Source organism: Hyla sarda, chromosome 13 (assembly GCF_029499605.1).
Source record: "Hyla sarda isolate aHylSar1 chromosome 13, aHylSar1.hap1, whole genome shotgun sequence".
NCBI classification, from domain to species: Eukaryota; Metazoa; Chordata; class Amphibia; order Anura; family Hylidae; genus Hyla; species Hyla sarda.
In genome coordinates, this window is record NC_079201.1 from 42,667,049 (window position 1) to 42,684,449 (window position 17,401).

General features: G+C 47.7%; 1 protein-coding gene across 2 annotated transcripts in view; it reads left to right on the forward strand.

Moving 5' to 3' along the window:
• Window positions 1-245: 245 nt before the first annotated feature.
• TSEN54 (tRNA splicing endonuclease subunit 54) overlaps window positions 246-17,401 on the forward strand; it is a 217,061-nt gene continuing 199,905 nt past the window's right edge. The window contains exon 1 of one of the 2 annotated variants that reach the window (XM_056550326.1): window positions 246-362. In XM_056550326.1, the coding sequence (XP_056406301.1) occupies window positions 352-362 (11 nt within the window). In that variant the 5' untranslated portion in view covers window positions 246-351. Of the gene's footprint in view, window positions 400-17,401 lie in introns of both variants that reach the window. The other variant, XM_056550325.1, reaches the window with a different exon arrangement.

The following is a 17,401-nucleotide window of genomic DNA, read 5'->3' on the forward strand; positions in this document are numbered from 1 at the left end:
CATTACAGCAACCCCTCTCCTGCAGATCATTACAGCCACCAACTCATAAGCCTCTGGGGATAGATAACAACTGTGCTTCTTGCAGACTCCAGACCGACTCTAGAGGCCCCTGCAGAGTATTACTTGGCCATATACAGCCACCCAGAGAAAACCTCGCCCGATACTAAAGCTTTTCTGCCTTCTCCTCACCAGCAAACCACTCATAAGCCCGCGAAATCAATTGTGTTTCCTACAGACTCCACCTACTCGATTTTAGTCACATGGCTGGTCACATGGTCATGACATCATCAGAGGTCCTTTAGCTGGCTAGGAAATAACATCTACTATTTCAGAACACCGGTCGGGCATGTCATGATGTTGAGGTATGCGGTGGACGGAGGGACGATACTCTATCGGGTGGTACGACACACAATATTCTGCCAACTTGTACCTCTTACGCCTGTCAAAATAAATAATTTTTTAGTTATTATAGAAAAGATTCATGACTGGCATGACAGCTGGAGGCACCCTGTTCCAAAACTACAACTCCCATGATGGTAGTTGTAGTTTAGCAACAGCTAGAGGCACCCTGGTGTGAGAATTCAAGCATCTTCCTGGCCACCCGCACACATCTACCACCCACCCCGCTAGCTGTTGCAAGACTACAACTCCCAGCATGCCCTTGCTGTAAGGACATAGTAGGAGTTGTAGTTGCAAAAGCTAGCTGGTTGGTGGTAGATTGCGGCGGGTGGCTGGGGAGCAGAGCCCGCTGGCTCACAGAAATACGAAAATCACGGCACTGTAATTTCATATTTCCAGCCCGGAGCCGTGATCAAGGAAATATGAAATTATAGTGCCATTATTTCATATTCCCGGTAGCTAGCCGGTTCTGCTCCCCAGCCACCCGCCGCAATCTACCACCTGCCCTTTAGCTGTTGCAACTACACTCCCAGCATGTGTCCACTGTAAGGGCATGCTGGGAGTTGTAGTTGCAACAGTTAGCAGGTGGGTGGTAGATGCGGACGGGTGGCTGGGGAGCAGCCTTTTTTTTTTAAATGCTCTCCACAGGCATTTTTGTAAGTCAGGCCTCACCTGGTGGTGATTTGCGACTTTTTGGGTGGTATGGGACTTTTTCAGACTGCTACATACACAGGTTTGATTGTCTACAGTCATTTCTAAGAAATCTTCAGAGCAGTGAAAAGTCGCAAAAAAGTTGCATGGAAAGAGGATGCAACTTTTTTTGTGACTTTGCACCGCAAAAAAAAAAACTGTTGGGCTAAATATACAAACAACAATCTGACCTCGCCTGCCACTACTCCTTTTTTCAAATTTTCTACTTTTTTATTTATCTTACATTTTTATAACTATTTTTTTGTTTGTTTTGTTTACACTTTTCGTGTCCCTATAGGGGACTTTTTTTTATATCACTGGTTCTCCTTTTCCAAAGGGTGAAAGTTTGTCCGTGGGTACTCCACGTGTGGAACTTATGCACGAGGGTTATCCCCGGACAAAATATGTAGAGATGAGCGAACTTACAGTAAATTCGATTCGTCACGAACTTCTCGGCGTGGTAATTATTGACTTATCCTGCATAAATTAGTTCAGCTTTCAGGTGCTCCCGTGGGCTGTAAAAGGTGGATACAGTCCTAGGATACTCTTTCCTAGGACTGTATCCATCTTTTCCAGCCCTCCGGAGCACCTGAAAGCTGAACTAATTTATGCAGGATAAGACATCAACTGCCGAGCCGAGAAGTTTGTGACGAATCGAATTTACTGTAAGTTCGCTCATCTCTAAAAATAAGTCCTAAAAGTGCTTAATTTTATAACGGCGGGTGCTTACCTTTCTAATGCGATACTAATGCAATACTTAATCCCCTTGTGCCATTATTCCCCCCCCCCCCCTGCGGTACAAATAGTGGCTGCGGTACAAATAGTGAGCCACTGCAGCGTCCAGTTCCCGCTCTGCACTGACAAATACTGGCCAATGCATGGCCGGTATTTGTCGTACCCCAGCATAACCCTTGGCGTACTGATCAGTGATCAGTGTTATTGACGATCTTCTGCTTGATCGTAGACCACAGCAGAAGACTCCTGGAGCCGGCCAGAGGCAGGTAAGGGGACCTCCGGCCGCCATGTTGGATGATCAGATCCCCACAGCAGCGCTGTGTGCAATCCGAATATCCATTTAAATACACGTGTTACTGCAGATGCCGTTATTTGTATTGATCACGGCATCTGAGGGGTTCATGGCAAACATCAGCACGATCGCTGATGTCCGCCATTACCGGCAGGTCACTGGCTGCTGATAACCGGGACAGCCGGGACCTGCCATACATGATGCCAGCTGGAGGGGGTTTGGAGCAGGGCGGAGTCCTCTGGCCTGTTCCAGGAAGTGATGGCTGGGGAGGATAGAGACTGATGCGGGTGCCAGAAATGATGTCAGACACCACGTCCAGGGGCCTTCCAGAGCGGCAGATTTGAAAAAGGTCTTCCTTTGGCTCCCACTCTACCCATGTGTGTGCTGGACAGCCGTTTTTTTCTTCTGCTATCAGCCTCCAGGAGGGAGTACAGAGTGGAAGATGAGCTCTACAGGAGAAGATTCTTCCAAGCAGGGCCATTCGGAATACTTATTCAAGAACCTGTCTATGGTACCGTGCTTTAACGGAGGGGTGAGTGTATCCAGTCTTTAAGTTAGTTTAAGTATGTTTCTTAGACGGATATTCCTAGGAAAGCGGCTAAGATATCCAAGCATAAAGAGTGTGCCATGTGTAAAGCCATCTTAGCGTCTTATTACAACAAGCTTAATTGTACAGCCTGCATTGACAAGGTTATAGTGGCAGGTGGGTGCAAAGGAAAGGGGGGCTTATGCCTACTACGCTGTTTTTTTTTTTTTTTTTGCTTTGGCATTTACAGCAACCCGGCGCAGTCCTCCTGAGCTGTCACTGTGCGCAATGACGGTGACGTCACGTTGAAGACATCACTCGTCATTGCTCTGCGCAGCGCACAACGTAACACAGGACGCGCAGGAGCCAGAAATAGTGTGGACCCCGGGAACAGGTAATTAAAAAATCGGGGATGGGGGAGGCAATGGGGCAGCGGACGGGGCGGTGCGGGGGTGGGGTGATGCAGTTTGGGGTGGTGCGGGGGGCGGGGCATTTTCGGCAAGGTAATTGCAGATACCGATAACGTCCAAAATTGTGAATATCGGCCAAACCGATAATCGGTCGATCCCTACTGCCTATTCTGCTTGGTAGCAAACAGATCCACCTGCGGTATTCCCATGGGGCCGATATCTATATTGTGACTTCACGGCCCCACCCCCGTGTGACCTAATGCTCCGCCACCTGAATGCAAGCCTATGTGAGGGGGCGTGACAGCTGTCACGCCCCTTCACATAGGCTTGCATTGAGGGGGCAGAGCGTGACGTCCCCTATAGGAAACATATAGCATACATAACTATGTAAAAATAATACATCAGATAACTGGAATACCTGAGTCAGTGAGACGAAACCACACCAACGAAAGTTAACCCCGCCGCCCCCGATCTGCTATTGGTCATCGCTTCTGACGACCAATAGCAGGGATAGGAGGGGTGGCGACCCTGCCACCTCACTCCTATCCCTTCAGGGGGATCGTAGGTGTCTTACACAACCGCGATCCCCCTTATATTCCGGGTCACCATAGATCTCGTATGACCCGGAATCGGCGCAAATGGCAAGTGTAAATTCACGTGTGATTTGCGCCGATCGCCGACATGGGGGGGATTTTCTCTGTTCTGCCTACCCACAAAAGGCTGGGCAGAACAGGGAAACCGAAGAAGACGGGAGCCGAAGTCCACTTACCCGTCCGGAGGCAGCGGGCAACGGTGATCAGCGGGCGGTGATGTCGTGCGGAAGAAGAGGACGGCTCGCTGGATCCTACGGAAGCCGGTGAGTTGCCTAGCAACATCTGGAGGGCTAAAGTCTGAGACCACTATACAGTGGTCTCTAACCTGTAGCCCTCCAGATGCTGCAAAACTACAATTCCCAGCATGCCCAGACAGCTGTTTGGGCATGCTGGAATATGTAGTTTTGCAACAGCTTGAGGGCTACAGTTTGAGACCATTATACAGTGGTCTCTAAACTGTATCCCTCTCCAGATCTTGCAAAACTACAACTCCTAGCATGCCCAAACAGCTCTAATACTGAGTTAGGTAACAGAACCTAACTGAAGGTTTTTCAACCAGTGTGCCTCCAGCTGTTGCAAAGGTACAACTCCCAGCATGCACGGTCTGTCAGTACATGCTGGGAGTTGTAGTTTTGAAACAGCTGTAGGTTTGCCCCCCCACATCTGAATGTACAGGGTACATTCACACAGGCAGGTTAACAGTAAGTTTCCTGCTTCAAGTTTGGGCTGCGGCAAATTTTTCGCCGCAGCCCAAACTTGAAGCAGGGCTCTCTCATTTTGGAACCCTGTCGTATTTCAAGGAAACAGTTTAGGGCCACAAATGGGGTATTTCCGTACTTGGGAGAAATTGCACTACAAATTTTGGGGGGCTTTTTCTCCGTTTACCCCTTTTGAATAGCAAAAGTTGGGGGCTACACCAGTCTTAGTGTTAGTAAAAAAAAATATTACACTAACATGCTGGTGTTGCTCCATACTTTTTATATTCACAAGCAGTAAAAGGAAAAAAAGACCCCCAAAATTTGTAACGCAACTTCTCCTGAGTACGGAAATGCCCCATATGTGGGCGTAAAATGCTCTGCGGGCGCACAACAAGGCTCTGGAGAGAGAGCGAACCATGTACATTTGAGGCCTAATTTGGTGATTTGCACAGGGGTGGCTGATTTTACAGCGGTTCTGACATAAACGCAAAAACAAAAATACCCACATGTGACCCCATTTTGGAAATGTAGCACTGCGGCTGACCGTTAATCCTTTCCCCAATGTGGGGATAGCGCGATGCGGGGTGGGGGCTGGGGAGGGAGAACCTAGCGCTGCGTCTGACAGTTAACCCTTTCCCCGATGTGGGGACATCGTGCTTGCAGGGGGAGAAGCACAAAGCTGCGCTTGCGGGCAGAGGGAGGAGAGCTGTGCCTACGGGTCACATATTAGTCATTCCTCGATGTTGGGACATTGCGCCGTGGGTGCATATCAGCTGCTCCCGCCGCAACAGCTGTCCCCACGTCAGGGAATAAATAATACGTGACCTGCGGGCGCAGCTCTGCTTCACCCCTCCGCAAAAGCGCAATGTCCCCACATCTGGGAATGATTTATGTGTGACCCACAGGCGCAGCTTTGCTTCTCCCCCTGCAAGCCCGATGTCCACACAGTGGCTTTTAGCGCTTGCGAGGGGAGAAGCAAACAGCTTCTGTTCACCGATCCCTGATCAGGGACTGGGAACAGAAGCCCTGTACTCGTCGCTGACACAAGTGGCTTTCAGCACTTGTGGGGGGAGAAGCAGACAGCTTCTGTTTTCCGATCCCAGATTGGGGACGGGTAACAGCTCGGCAGGCACCCGCAGCTCAGTCACATTCAGCTTCTGTTCTCCGATCCCTGATCAGGGACAGGGAACAGAAGCCCTGTGCTCACGGCTGACACAATGGCTTTCAGCACTTGCCGTGGGAGAAGCAGACAGCCTCTGTTCTCCGATCGGTGATGGGGAACAGAAGGCCTGCAGGTGCCCACGGCTCACAAGTTATACATTCTCCGATGTGGGGATAGCGGGGGGTGGAAGAATCTAGCGCTGCGGCGGACAGTTAACCCTTTCCCCAATGTGGGGACATCGCGCTTGCAGGGGGAGAAGCAAAGCTGTGCCCGCGGGTCACATATCAATCATTCCCAGATGTGCGGACATTGCGCTTGCGGAGGGGTGAAGCAGAGCTGCGCCCACGGGTCACGTATTATTTATTTCCCGATGTGAGGACAGCGTGCTTGCAGGGGGAGAGGCTGATATGTTCCTGTGGGTCACATATCCATCGCTCCCCCATATGGGGACAGCCACTTGCGGGGGGAGTAGCTGATATGCACCCGCAGGCGCAATGTCCCCACATCGGGGAATGATTAATATGTGACCCGTAGGCGGAGCTCTCCTCCCCCCACAAGTGCAATGTCCCCAATGATTGATACGTGACCCGCGGGCGCAGCTTTGCTTCTTCCCCTGCAAAAACGCAATGTCCCCACATCGGGGAAAGGGTTAACTGTCAGCCGCAGCACTAGATTCTCCCTCCCCCCACCCCCGGCTATCCCCACATCGGGGAATGTATAACTTGTGAGCCGCGGGCACCTGCAGGGCTTCTGTTCCTCGTCAACAATCGGAGAACAGAGGCTGTCTGCTTCTTCCCCTGCAAGTGCTGAAAGCGACTGTGTCAGCCGTGAGCGCAGGGCTTCTGTTCCCCGTCCCCGATCGGGCATCGGAGAACAGAAGCTGAATGTGACTGAGCTGCGGGCACCTGTCGAAGCTGTATGCTACTTCCCCCGCAAGCGCTGTCCCCACTTCAGGGAATGAATAAACTTTTGGCAGCAGCGCTTAAGGTCTCACAGCAGGAAACATCCTCTGTGGGGGTCTAGCACACACTGAATAAAACTGTGTTGAAACAAAGTACCGTATATACGTTCCGAATATAAGCCGAGGCCCCTAATTTCACCCCAAAGCCCTAGGAAAAGTTATTGACTCGACTATAAGCCTAGGGTGGGAAATACATGACCCCCCCATATGTCATCACCACCCCCATATGTCATCACCACCCCCCCATCTCATTATCACCCCTGTCATTATCCAGACCCCCCTTTTGTTTTCTACTCGCCTCCCCAGTTGTTGCTTTCTCGGTGGGAAGGAAGGGTGAGCTTCTCTGGACCGTCCATCTTCGGCCATCTATGCTGCAGCGACCGTCCGGTGGGGAGGGTTAGTCGTTCCGGGCTGTCCATTTTCACCGGGAGGCCCTCTTCTCCGCTCCGGGCATGGCCACGGACTAGTGATGTTGTGTTGACGACGATGTGCAGGGACGTCCTTGTGCAGCAGATGTTGGTGACGTCCCTGCGCGGTAGCGTCAATGCACTAGTTCGGGGCCATCCCGGAGCGGAGAAGAGGGCCTCCCGGTGAAAATGGACAGCCCGGAACGACTAACCCTCCCCACTGGACGGTCCCTACAGCATAGATGGTCAAAGATGGACTGCCCGGACCATCCCCTCACAGCTAAGCCAGAAGCGTTTTTTGCTCACTGGAGTATAAGCCGAGGGGGGTGTTTTCAGCACAAAAAATCGTGCTGAAAAACTCTGTTTATACTCGAGTATATATGGTATATGTGGTCACGTGACACGTGCACACCCCCAACCCCCCAAGAACCAATGGGAGAGGGCGGGTGTGCGTGTTTTAGCCAGCCAAGCAGCCTTAGGTGACTTAGCACTTTTCAGTGCTGTACCATCATATTCTGCCACAAATCACATAATCATTTACTGCAAACCTAGTGAAAAGGGAGGTTACTTACTGTACAAGGAGACAAGGGAGGTTGTGTATGGTCAACCCTGTGATTGGCCTTTCTTAAGACCAATATTTCTTAAGACTAATATTGCAAACCTCTAGAAAGAGAGGGCTCATCCATAGATATTCTCCTGTAGGGGATGGTTTCGGCCTTTCTTCCAGAAATGAGACAGTAGTGAAAGTGACGGCTCTTTGCACACCACATGGGCTTCTTCCAGCTTATGCTACCCCGGTTCTGAAGGTTATTCGTCGGTGATGTCTGGGGATGTAGGAGATTAGGACTCTGTTGTGGAAATTCCTTGACAAGAGGGTTTGATCTTCACATTTTCAGAGGCCATTGGTGCTCAAGGATTGCCCAAGTTAGGATCTGGAGGTTGGTTTAGGGCTTTTAAATGGTATCAGGATATCCTTGAATTTTTGGGACTTGACTTGGCGCTGCTTCTATGGAAGACTGTGTGTGGGGGACAATCTGAAGTGCAGGAGCTCTGAAGACTAGGGATGTCCCTGAGAGTAGCGTGGAGACATGCTGGACAGCATGGAACATTTTATTATCCCCTTAACACAGAGGTTTACAACAAGGTGGGTGCTTCAATTGGTTGGCCTAGGCTTGGTGACCTATTGAAGGTGCGTTCTCAGGAGTAAGAGAGGCTGGGTGCTGGCAGGGCCTTTTGTCTGTGGAGGGGCTCTTCCTTTTAAAGTGCCTTAGCCTGTTGTCTCCTTCTCTGGTGGTGGGCTGATGCTGACAAATTAGTCTTTTCGTTTTGAGCTGTAGGTATATGGTAATTTAGGGCGTGCATGGGCTGACCTGATATTTATGCACTGTATATATTGTTGTACTCTGTGTATCTTTAATATACTGTATATATTGTTTGGTTGTACCTAGGGTTTGGGTCTAGCGTTAAGTTGGGTGGTGGGCCAAAGGGCTGGTTCATGGACTTCTGTCATCATGTACTGGGGACATGGGATGCGGGACCAGCTTAGGGGCAGATTGTGTTGGGGTTTAGTGTTAGGTTGGGTGGTGGGTTAAAAGGGGGAGGGGGGTTCGCCCATCTACGCTGCATAGACTATCTGCCCTCCGGTGGGGAGGGTGAGCCGGTCCAGGTTGTTCATCTTCACTAGTGACTATGCATTGACACTGCCGCGCAGGGACACCCCTGACATTACGGATGTCTGCTTTGCACAGACGTCCCTGCACGGTGGCGACAATGCAATGTCACTGGTGCGGGGCCGGCCTGGTGCGGAGAAGATTGGAACAGAAGCCCTGTGCTCACGACTGACACAGTGGCTTTCAGCACTTGCGGGGGGAGAAGCAGACAGCCTCTGTTCTCCGATCGGTGACTGGGAACAGAAGCCCTGCAGGTGCCCACGGCTCACAAGTTCTACATTCCCTGATTTGGGGATAGCCGGGGGGAGAATCTAGCGATGCGGCTGACAGTTAACCCTTTCCCCAATGTGGGGACATCGCACTTGCAGGGGAAGAAGCAAAGCTGCGTCTGTGGGTCACATATCAATCATTCCCCGATGATAAAAGGGGGGAGGGGGTTCGCCCATCTACGCTGCAGGGACTATCTGCCCTCTGGTGGGGAGGGTGAGCCGGTCCGGGTTGTTCATCTTCACCAGGAGGCCCTCTACTCCGCTCTAGGCCGGCCCTGGACTAGTGACATTGCATTGTTGCCACTGGTGCTGTCAATGCATCTTCACTAGTCCAGGGAGCCTGGAGCAGAGAAGAAGGCCTCACGGTGAAGATGGACGGCTCGGACCGGCTTACCCTCCCCACCGGTATGCGGATGGTCCCTGCAGCTACAGGAAAGGACCGAAAGAGCGGGGGGGGGGGGGGTCTGGATGATGACGGGGAGGAGGGGGATGATGTATTCCCCACCCTAGGCTTATACTCGAGTTTTTCCCAGGTTTTTAGTGTGAAATTAGGGGCCTCGGTTTATATTTGGGTTGGCTTATACTCAAGTAAATACGGTATGTTTAAAATTTTAATAAAAGATTTACAGGATTTAGGGAAATAAATGTCTTGTAAATATTGTACCTATATTTGTTAGTGTGTTGGTTGATCAGTGTTTTATTTTATGCTATGGTGGTTTTATGATTTTGGGGTTATTGAATCTTTTATTATTCACTTTTATAAAAAAAATGTTTTTAACACTTTATTATTCTTTTAGCCCCCATTGAGGGGCTATAACATGCAATCTTTTGATTACATACACTGATCAATGCTATTCCATAGCATAGCATTGATCATTGTTATAGTTGCTCTGCTGCTCCAGCCTCCTATGCAGGCTTGGTAGCGGCAAATCACCGATCGGACAGCGAGGAGGCAGGTGAGCGCCCTTCCGCTGTCCTCTCAGCTCCACTGAGCTGCCAGGACACTTTTACTTTTGGTTTAGATGGCATCTAAAGAGTTAATGCCGGGCATCGACCTGATCAGTGATGCCCGGCATTATCTCTGGGTCCTGGCTGCTGATAGCAGTCGGGAACCACCAGGTTTGAAGCGTGCTCAGCTCGTGAGCGCGCTTCAAACCCTGGGAACAGGACGAGGGTGTACAGGTATGTCTGCCGTCCTTAACCCCTTAAGGACTGAGCCCTTTTTCACCTTAAGGACATTTTTTGCAATTCTGACCACTGTCACTTTAAACATTAATAACTCTGGAATGCTTTTAGTTATCAATCTGATTCCAAGATTGTTTTTTCGTGACATATTCGACTTTAACTTAGTGGTAAAATTTTGTGGTAACTTGCATCCTTTCTTGGTGATAAATCCCAAAATTTGATGAAAAATTTGAAAATTTTGCATTTTTCTAAATTTGAAGCTCTCTGCTTGTAAGGAAAATGGATATTCAAAATATTTTTTTTTTTATTCACATATACAATATGTCTACTTTATGTTTACATCATAAAATTGATGAGTTTTTACTTTTGGAAGACACCAGAGGGCTTCAAAGTTCCACAGCAATTTTCCAATTTTTCACAAAATTTTGAAACTCTCTTTTTTCAGGGACCAGTTCAGGTTTGAAGTGGATTTGAAGGGCCTTCATATTAGAAATACCCCATAAAAGACCCCATTATAAAAACTGCACCCCCCAAAGTATTCAAAATGACATTCAGTCAGCGTTTTAACCCTTTAGGTGTTTCACAGGAATAGCAGCAAAGTGAAGGAGAAAATTCACAATCTTAATTTTTTACACTCGCATGTTTTTGTAGACCCAATTTTTGAATTTTTGCAAGGGGTAAAAAGGAGAACATTTTTACTTGTATTTGAAACCCAATTTCTCTCGAGTAAGCACATACCTCATATGTCTATGTTAATTGTTCGGCGGGCGCAGTAGAGGGCTCAGAAGGGAAGGAGCGACAAATGGTTTTTGGGGGGCATGTCACATTTAGGAAGCCCCTATGGTGCCAGAACAGCAAAAAAAACCACATGGCATACCATTTTGGAAACTAGACCCCTCGGGGAACATAACAAGGGGTAAAGTAAACCTTAATACCCCACAGGTGATTCACAACTTTTGCATACGTAAAAAAAAAAAAAAAAAAAAAATTCCCTAAAATGCTTGGTTTCCCAAAAGTTTGACATTTTAAAAAAGGGTAATAGCAGAAAATACCCCCCAAAATTTGAAGCCCAATTTCTCCCGATTCAGAAAACACCCCATATGGGGGTGAAAAGTGCTCTGCTGGCGCACTACAGGTCTCAGTAGAAAAGGAGTCACATTTGGCTTTTTTGAAGGAAATTTTGCTCTGGGGGCATGCCGCATTTAGGAAGCCCCTATGGTGCCAGGACAGCAAAAAAACCCACATGGCATACCATTTTGGAAACTAGACCCCTTGGGGAACGTAAAAAGGGGTAAAGTGAACCTTAATACCCCAAAGGGGTTTCACAACTTTTGCATATGTTAAAAAAAAAAAAAATAAAAAAAAAATTTACCTAAAATGCTTGGTTTCCCCAAAAATTTACATTTTTACAAAGGGTTAAAGCAGAAAATACCCCCCAAAATTTGAAGCCCAATTTCTCCCGATTCAGAAAACACCCCATATGGGGGTGAAAAGTGCTCTGCTGGCGCACTACAGGTCTCAGAAGAGAAGGAGTCACATTTGGCTTTTTTGAAGGAAATTTTGCTCTGGGGGCATGCCGCATTTAGGAAGCCACTATGGTGCCAGAACAGCAAAAAAAAAACACATGGCATACTATTTTGGAAACTAGACCCCTCGGGGAACGTAACAAGGGGTTAAGTGAACCTTAATACCCCACAGGTGTTTCACTACTTTTGCATATGTAAAAAAAATAAAAAAAAATTTACCTAAAATGCCTCTTTTCCCAAAAATTTAACATTTTTAAAAAGGGTAAAAGCAGAAAATACCCCCCAAAATTTGTAACACAATTTCTCCCGAGTACGGCGATACCCCATATGTGACCCTAAACTGTTGCCTTGAAATACGACAGGGCTCCAAAGTGAGAGCGCCATGCGCATTTGAGGCCTAAATTAGGGACTTGCATAGGGGTGGATATAGGGGTATTCTACGCCAGTGATTCCCAAACAGGGTGCCTCCAGCTGTTGTAAAACTCCCAGCATGCCTGGACAGTCAGTGGCTATCTGGCAATACTGGGAGTAGTTGTTTTGCAACAGCTGGAGGCTCCGTTTTGGAAACAGTGGCGTACCAGACGTTTTTCATTTTTATTGGGGAGGGGGGCTGTGTAGGGGTATGTGTATATGTAGTGATTTTTACTTTTTATTTTATTGTGTGTTAGTGTAGTGTTTTTAGGGTACAGTCACACGGGCGGGGGTTCACAGTAGTTTCACGCTGGCAGTTTGAGCCGCAGCTCAAACTTGCAGCCGGATACTTACTGTAATCCTCCGCCCATGTGAGTGTACCCTGTACGTTCACATTGGGGGGGGGGGGGGGGCATCCAGCTGTTGCTAAACTACAACTCCCAGCATGTATGGTCTATCAGTGCATGCTGGGAGTTGTAGTTTTGCAACCGCTGGAGGCTCCGTTTTGGAAACAGTGGCGTACCAGACGTTTTTCATTTTTATTGGGGAGGGGGGTTGTATAGGGGTATGTGTATACGTAGTGTTTTTTTACTTTTTATTGTGTGTTAGTGTAGTGTAGTGTTTTTAGGGTACAGTCGCACGGGCGGGGGGTTCACAGTAGTTTCTCGCTGGCAGTTTGAGCTGCGACAGAAAATTTGCCGCAGCTCAAACTTGCAGCCGGATACTTGCTGTAATCCTCCGCCCATGTGAGTGTACCCTGTACGTTCACATTGGGGGGGGGGGGGGGGGGGGAACATCCAGCTATTGCAAAACTACAACTCCCAGCATGTACGGTCTATCAGTGCATGCTGGGAGTTGTAGTTTTGCAACAGCTGGAGGCACACTGGTTGTGAAACACAGAGTTTGGTAACAAACTCAGTGTTTTGCAACCAGTGTGCCTTCAGCTGTTGCAAAAGCTACAACCCCCAGCATGTACGGACAGCGGAAGGGCATGCTGGGTCTTGTAGTTATGCAACAGCTGGAGGCATACTACTTTGGCTGGGGATGCTGGGGATTGTAGTTATGCAACAGCTGGAGACACACTGGTTTGCTACATAACTCAGTGTGCCTTCAGCTGTTGCAAAACTACAACTCCCAGCAGTCACCGACAGCCAACGGGCATGCTGGGAGTTGTAGTTATGCAACCAGCAGATGCACTACTACAACTCCCAGCATGCACTTTAGCTGTTGGTGCAAGCTGGGAGTTGTAGTTACACAACAGCTGAAGGTACACTTTTCCATAGAAAAGTCCATAAGGGCATGCTGGGAGTTGTGGTGGTCTGCCTCCTGCTGTTGCATAACTACAGCTCCCAGCATGCCCTTTTTGCATGCTGGGAGCTGTTGCTAAGCAACAGCAGGAGGCTGTCACTCACCTCCAACGATCCTCGCCGCACAGGTCAGTCCCTCGTCGTCGCCGCCGCGGCCGTCGCTCCTGGGTCCCCGATCCCAACATTGACGCCGGGAATCGGGGTCCCCAGCACCCGGGGTGCACGTCCCGCACCCGCTCACGTCCTCCGGAAGAGGGGCGGAGCAGGTTGCGGGAGTGACACCCGCAGCAGGCGCCCTGATTGGTCGGCCGATAATCCGGCCGACGAATCAGGGCGATCGTGAGGTGGCACCAGTGCCACCTCACCCCTGCAGGCTCTGGCTGTTCGGGGCCGTCGGAGACGGCCCCGAACAGCCTGTAATTCCGGGTCACCGGGTCACTGGAGACCCGATTGACCCGGAATCTGCCGCAGATCGCTGGACTGAATTGTCCAGCGATCTGCGGCCATCGCCGACATGAGGGGGCATAATGACCCCCCTGGGCGATATGCCCCGTTGCCTGCTGAACGATTTCAGCAGGCATCGGGCACCGGCTCCCCTCCGGCTAGCGGCGGGGGGCCGGGAATGGACAGGACGTATTCAAACGTCCTGAGTCCTTAAGGACTCGGAAAAGGGGCCGTTTGAGTACGTCCTGCGTCCTTAAGGGGTTAAGTACCCGTACGCCCTCCGTCCCCAACAGGTTAATTAAGAATTACAGGATGTAACTCGGGATCAGTAGAGGATAGGTAATGTAATGTATTTATACAGTTGGGGAGATCAGGGCTGTGGAGTCGGTACATAAATGTTCCGACTCCACAGTTTTTTGTACTTTCGACTCCTCTGTATTAATATGCAAATGTATTCATAAACACTTACAGTTTAATCCAAGAAGCTGTTCCACCAAGTTCTTCTAAGTTCTTCGAAGCTCTTCTAGCAGAGAGAGGTAGTTGGGCAGAAGCTGCTGCCTTCTCCTTTTGTGTGCTGATCTGCTGCTGAAGATAGGGCAGTGGGAGCATCCAGGAAGAGTTATTTATTATAAAACATGATTTCCCTAGTAGAATCCCATAGTCATGTTTAAAGTTTAACCTAACAACCGGAGTTTACAAGTTTTTATTTGCAACAGCTAATTTGGGAATCACTGGCGTAGAATACCCCTATGTCCACCCCTGTGCAATCCCTAATTTAGTCCTCAAATGCGCATGGCGCTCTCACTTCAGAGCCCTGTCGTATTTCAAGGAAACAGTTTAGGGCCACACATGGGGTATCTCCGTACTCGGGAGAAATTGCACTACTAATTTTGGGGGCTTTTTTTCCTTTTACCCCTTATGAAAAAGAAAAGTTGGGGTCTACACCAGCCTGTTAGTGTATAAAAATTTTTTTTACACCAACATGCTGGTATTGTCCTTTACTTTTTATTTTCACGAGAGGTAAAAGGAAAAAAAGATCCCCAAAATTTGTAACGCAATTTCTCCTGAGTACAGGGATACCCCATATGTGGGCATAAAATGCTCTGCGGACGCACAACAAGGCTCAGGAGTGAGAGCGCACCATGTACATTTGAGGCCTAAATTGGTGATTTGCACAGGGGTGGCTGATTTTACAGCGGTTCTGACATAAACCAAAAAAAATAAATACCCACATGTGACCCCATTTTGGAAACGACACCCCTCACAGAACGTTACAAGGGATATAGTGAGCCTGAACACCCCACAAGTGTTTGACAAATTTTCATTAAAGTTGGATGGGAAAATGAAAAAAATATTTTTTTTCACTAAAATGCTGGTGTCACCCTAAATTTTTCATTTTCACAAGGGAAAATAAAAAAAAGCCCCCCAAAATTTGTAACCCCATTTATTCTGAGTAAGAACATACCCCATATATGGATGTAAAGTGCTCTATGGGTGCACTACAATGCTCAGAAGAGAAGGAGCGCCATTGGGATTTTGAACAGAAAATTTGTCCGGAATTGAAGGCCCCATGGTACCAGAACAATGGACCCCCCCCCCCACATGTGAGCCCATTTTGGAAACTACACCCCTCATGTAATGTAATAAGGGGTACAGTGAGCATTTACGCCCCACAGGTGTCTGACAGATTTTTGGAACAGTGATCCGTGAAAATGAAAAATTTAATTTTCCATTTGCACAGCCCACTGTTCCAAAGATCTGTCAAACGCCAGTGGGGTGTAAATGCTCACTGCACCACTTATTAAATTCTGTGAGGGGTGTAGTTTCCAAAACAGGGTCACATGTGGGGGGGCGGGGAGTCCACTGTTCTGGCACCACGGGGGGCTTTGTAAATGCACATGGCCCGACTACCATTCCAAACAAATTCTCTTTCCAAAAGCTCAATGGTACTCGTCCTCTTCTGAGCATTGTAGTTCGCCCGTAGTGCACTTCAGGTCAACTTATGGGGTACCTCCATACTCAGAAGAGATGGGGTTACAAATTTTGGGGGTATTTTCTGCTATTAAACCTTGCACAAATGTGAAATTTGGGGGGAAACACATTTTAGTGAGAAAATTATTATTATTATTTTTTTTACATATGCAAAAGTTGAGAAACACCTGTGGGGTATAAAGGCTCACTTTATTCCTTGTTACATTCCCCAAGGGGTCTAGTTTCCAAAATGGTATGCCATGTGTTTTTTTTTTTTTTTTTTTTTTTTTGCTGTTCTGGCACCATAGGGGCTTCCTAAATGCGACATGCCCCCCAAGCAAAATTTTCTCTCAAAAAGCCAAATATCACTCCTTCTCTTCTGAGCATTGTAGTTCGCCCGTAGTGCACTTCAGGCCAACTTATGGGGTACCTCCATACTCAGAAGAGATGGGGTTACAAATTTTGGGGGGTATTTTCTGCTATTAACCCTTGCAAAAATGTGAAATTTGGGGGGAAACACACATTTTAGTGAAAAAATTATTATTATTTTTTTTTTTACAAATGCAAAAGTTGAGAAACACCTGTGGGGTATAAAGGCTCACTTTATTCCTTGTTACATTCCCCAAGGGGTCTAGTTTCCAAAATGGTATGCCATGTGTTTTTTTTTTTTTTTTTTTTTTTTTGCTGTTCTGGCACCATAGGGGCTTCCTAAATGCAACATGCCCCCCAAAAACCATTTCTGAAAAACGTACTCTCCAAAATCCCCTTGTCGCTCCTTCGCTTCTGAGCCCTCTACTGCGCCCGCCGAACAATTTACATAGACATGTGAGGTATGTCCTTACTCAAGAGGAATTGGGCTATAAATATAAGTATACATTTTCTTCTTTTACCCCTAATAAAAATTCAAAAATTGGGTTTACAAGAACATGCGAATGTAAAAAATGAAGATTGTGAATTTTCCCCTTCACTTTGCTGCTATTCCTGTGAAACACCTAAAGGGTTAAAACACTTACTAAATGTAATTTTGAATACTTTGGGGGGTGCAGTTTTTATAATGGGGTCATTTGTGGGGTATTTCTAATATGAAGACCCTTCAAATCCACTTCAAACCTGAACTGTTCCCTGAAAAATAGTGAGTTTGAAAATTTTGTGAAAAATTGGAAAATTGCTGCTGAACTTTGAAGCCCTCTGATGTCTTCCGAAAGTAAAAACACGTCAATTTTATGATTCAAACATAAAGTAGACATATTGGAAATGTGAATAAAAAAAAAATATTTTGAATATCCATTTTCCTTATAAGCAGAGAGCTTCAAAGTTAGAAAAATGCAAAATTTTCTAATTTTTCATCAAATTTTGGGATTTCTCACCAAGAAAGGATGAAAGTTACCAAAAAATGTTACCACTATGTTAAAGTAGAATATGTCACGAAAAAACAATCTCTGAATCAGAATGATAACTAAAAGCATTCCAGAGTTATTAATGTTTAAAGTGACAGTGGTCAGATGTTCAAAAAATGGCCGGGTCCTAAGGTGTAAAATGGCTGGGTCCTTAAGGAGTTAAGGACCAAGGGCGTAATGTTATGCCCTGGCGTCTTCCGATCCCTGCCGCGCCGGGCAGAGATCGGAACGACATGCCTGCTGAAATCGTTCAGCAGGCATGCCGTACAAATGCCGAGGGGGGGTCCTGGGACCCCCACATGTCGGCGATCGCAGCAGAGCACTCGCAAATTCGAGCAATCTGCTGCG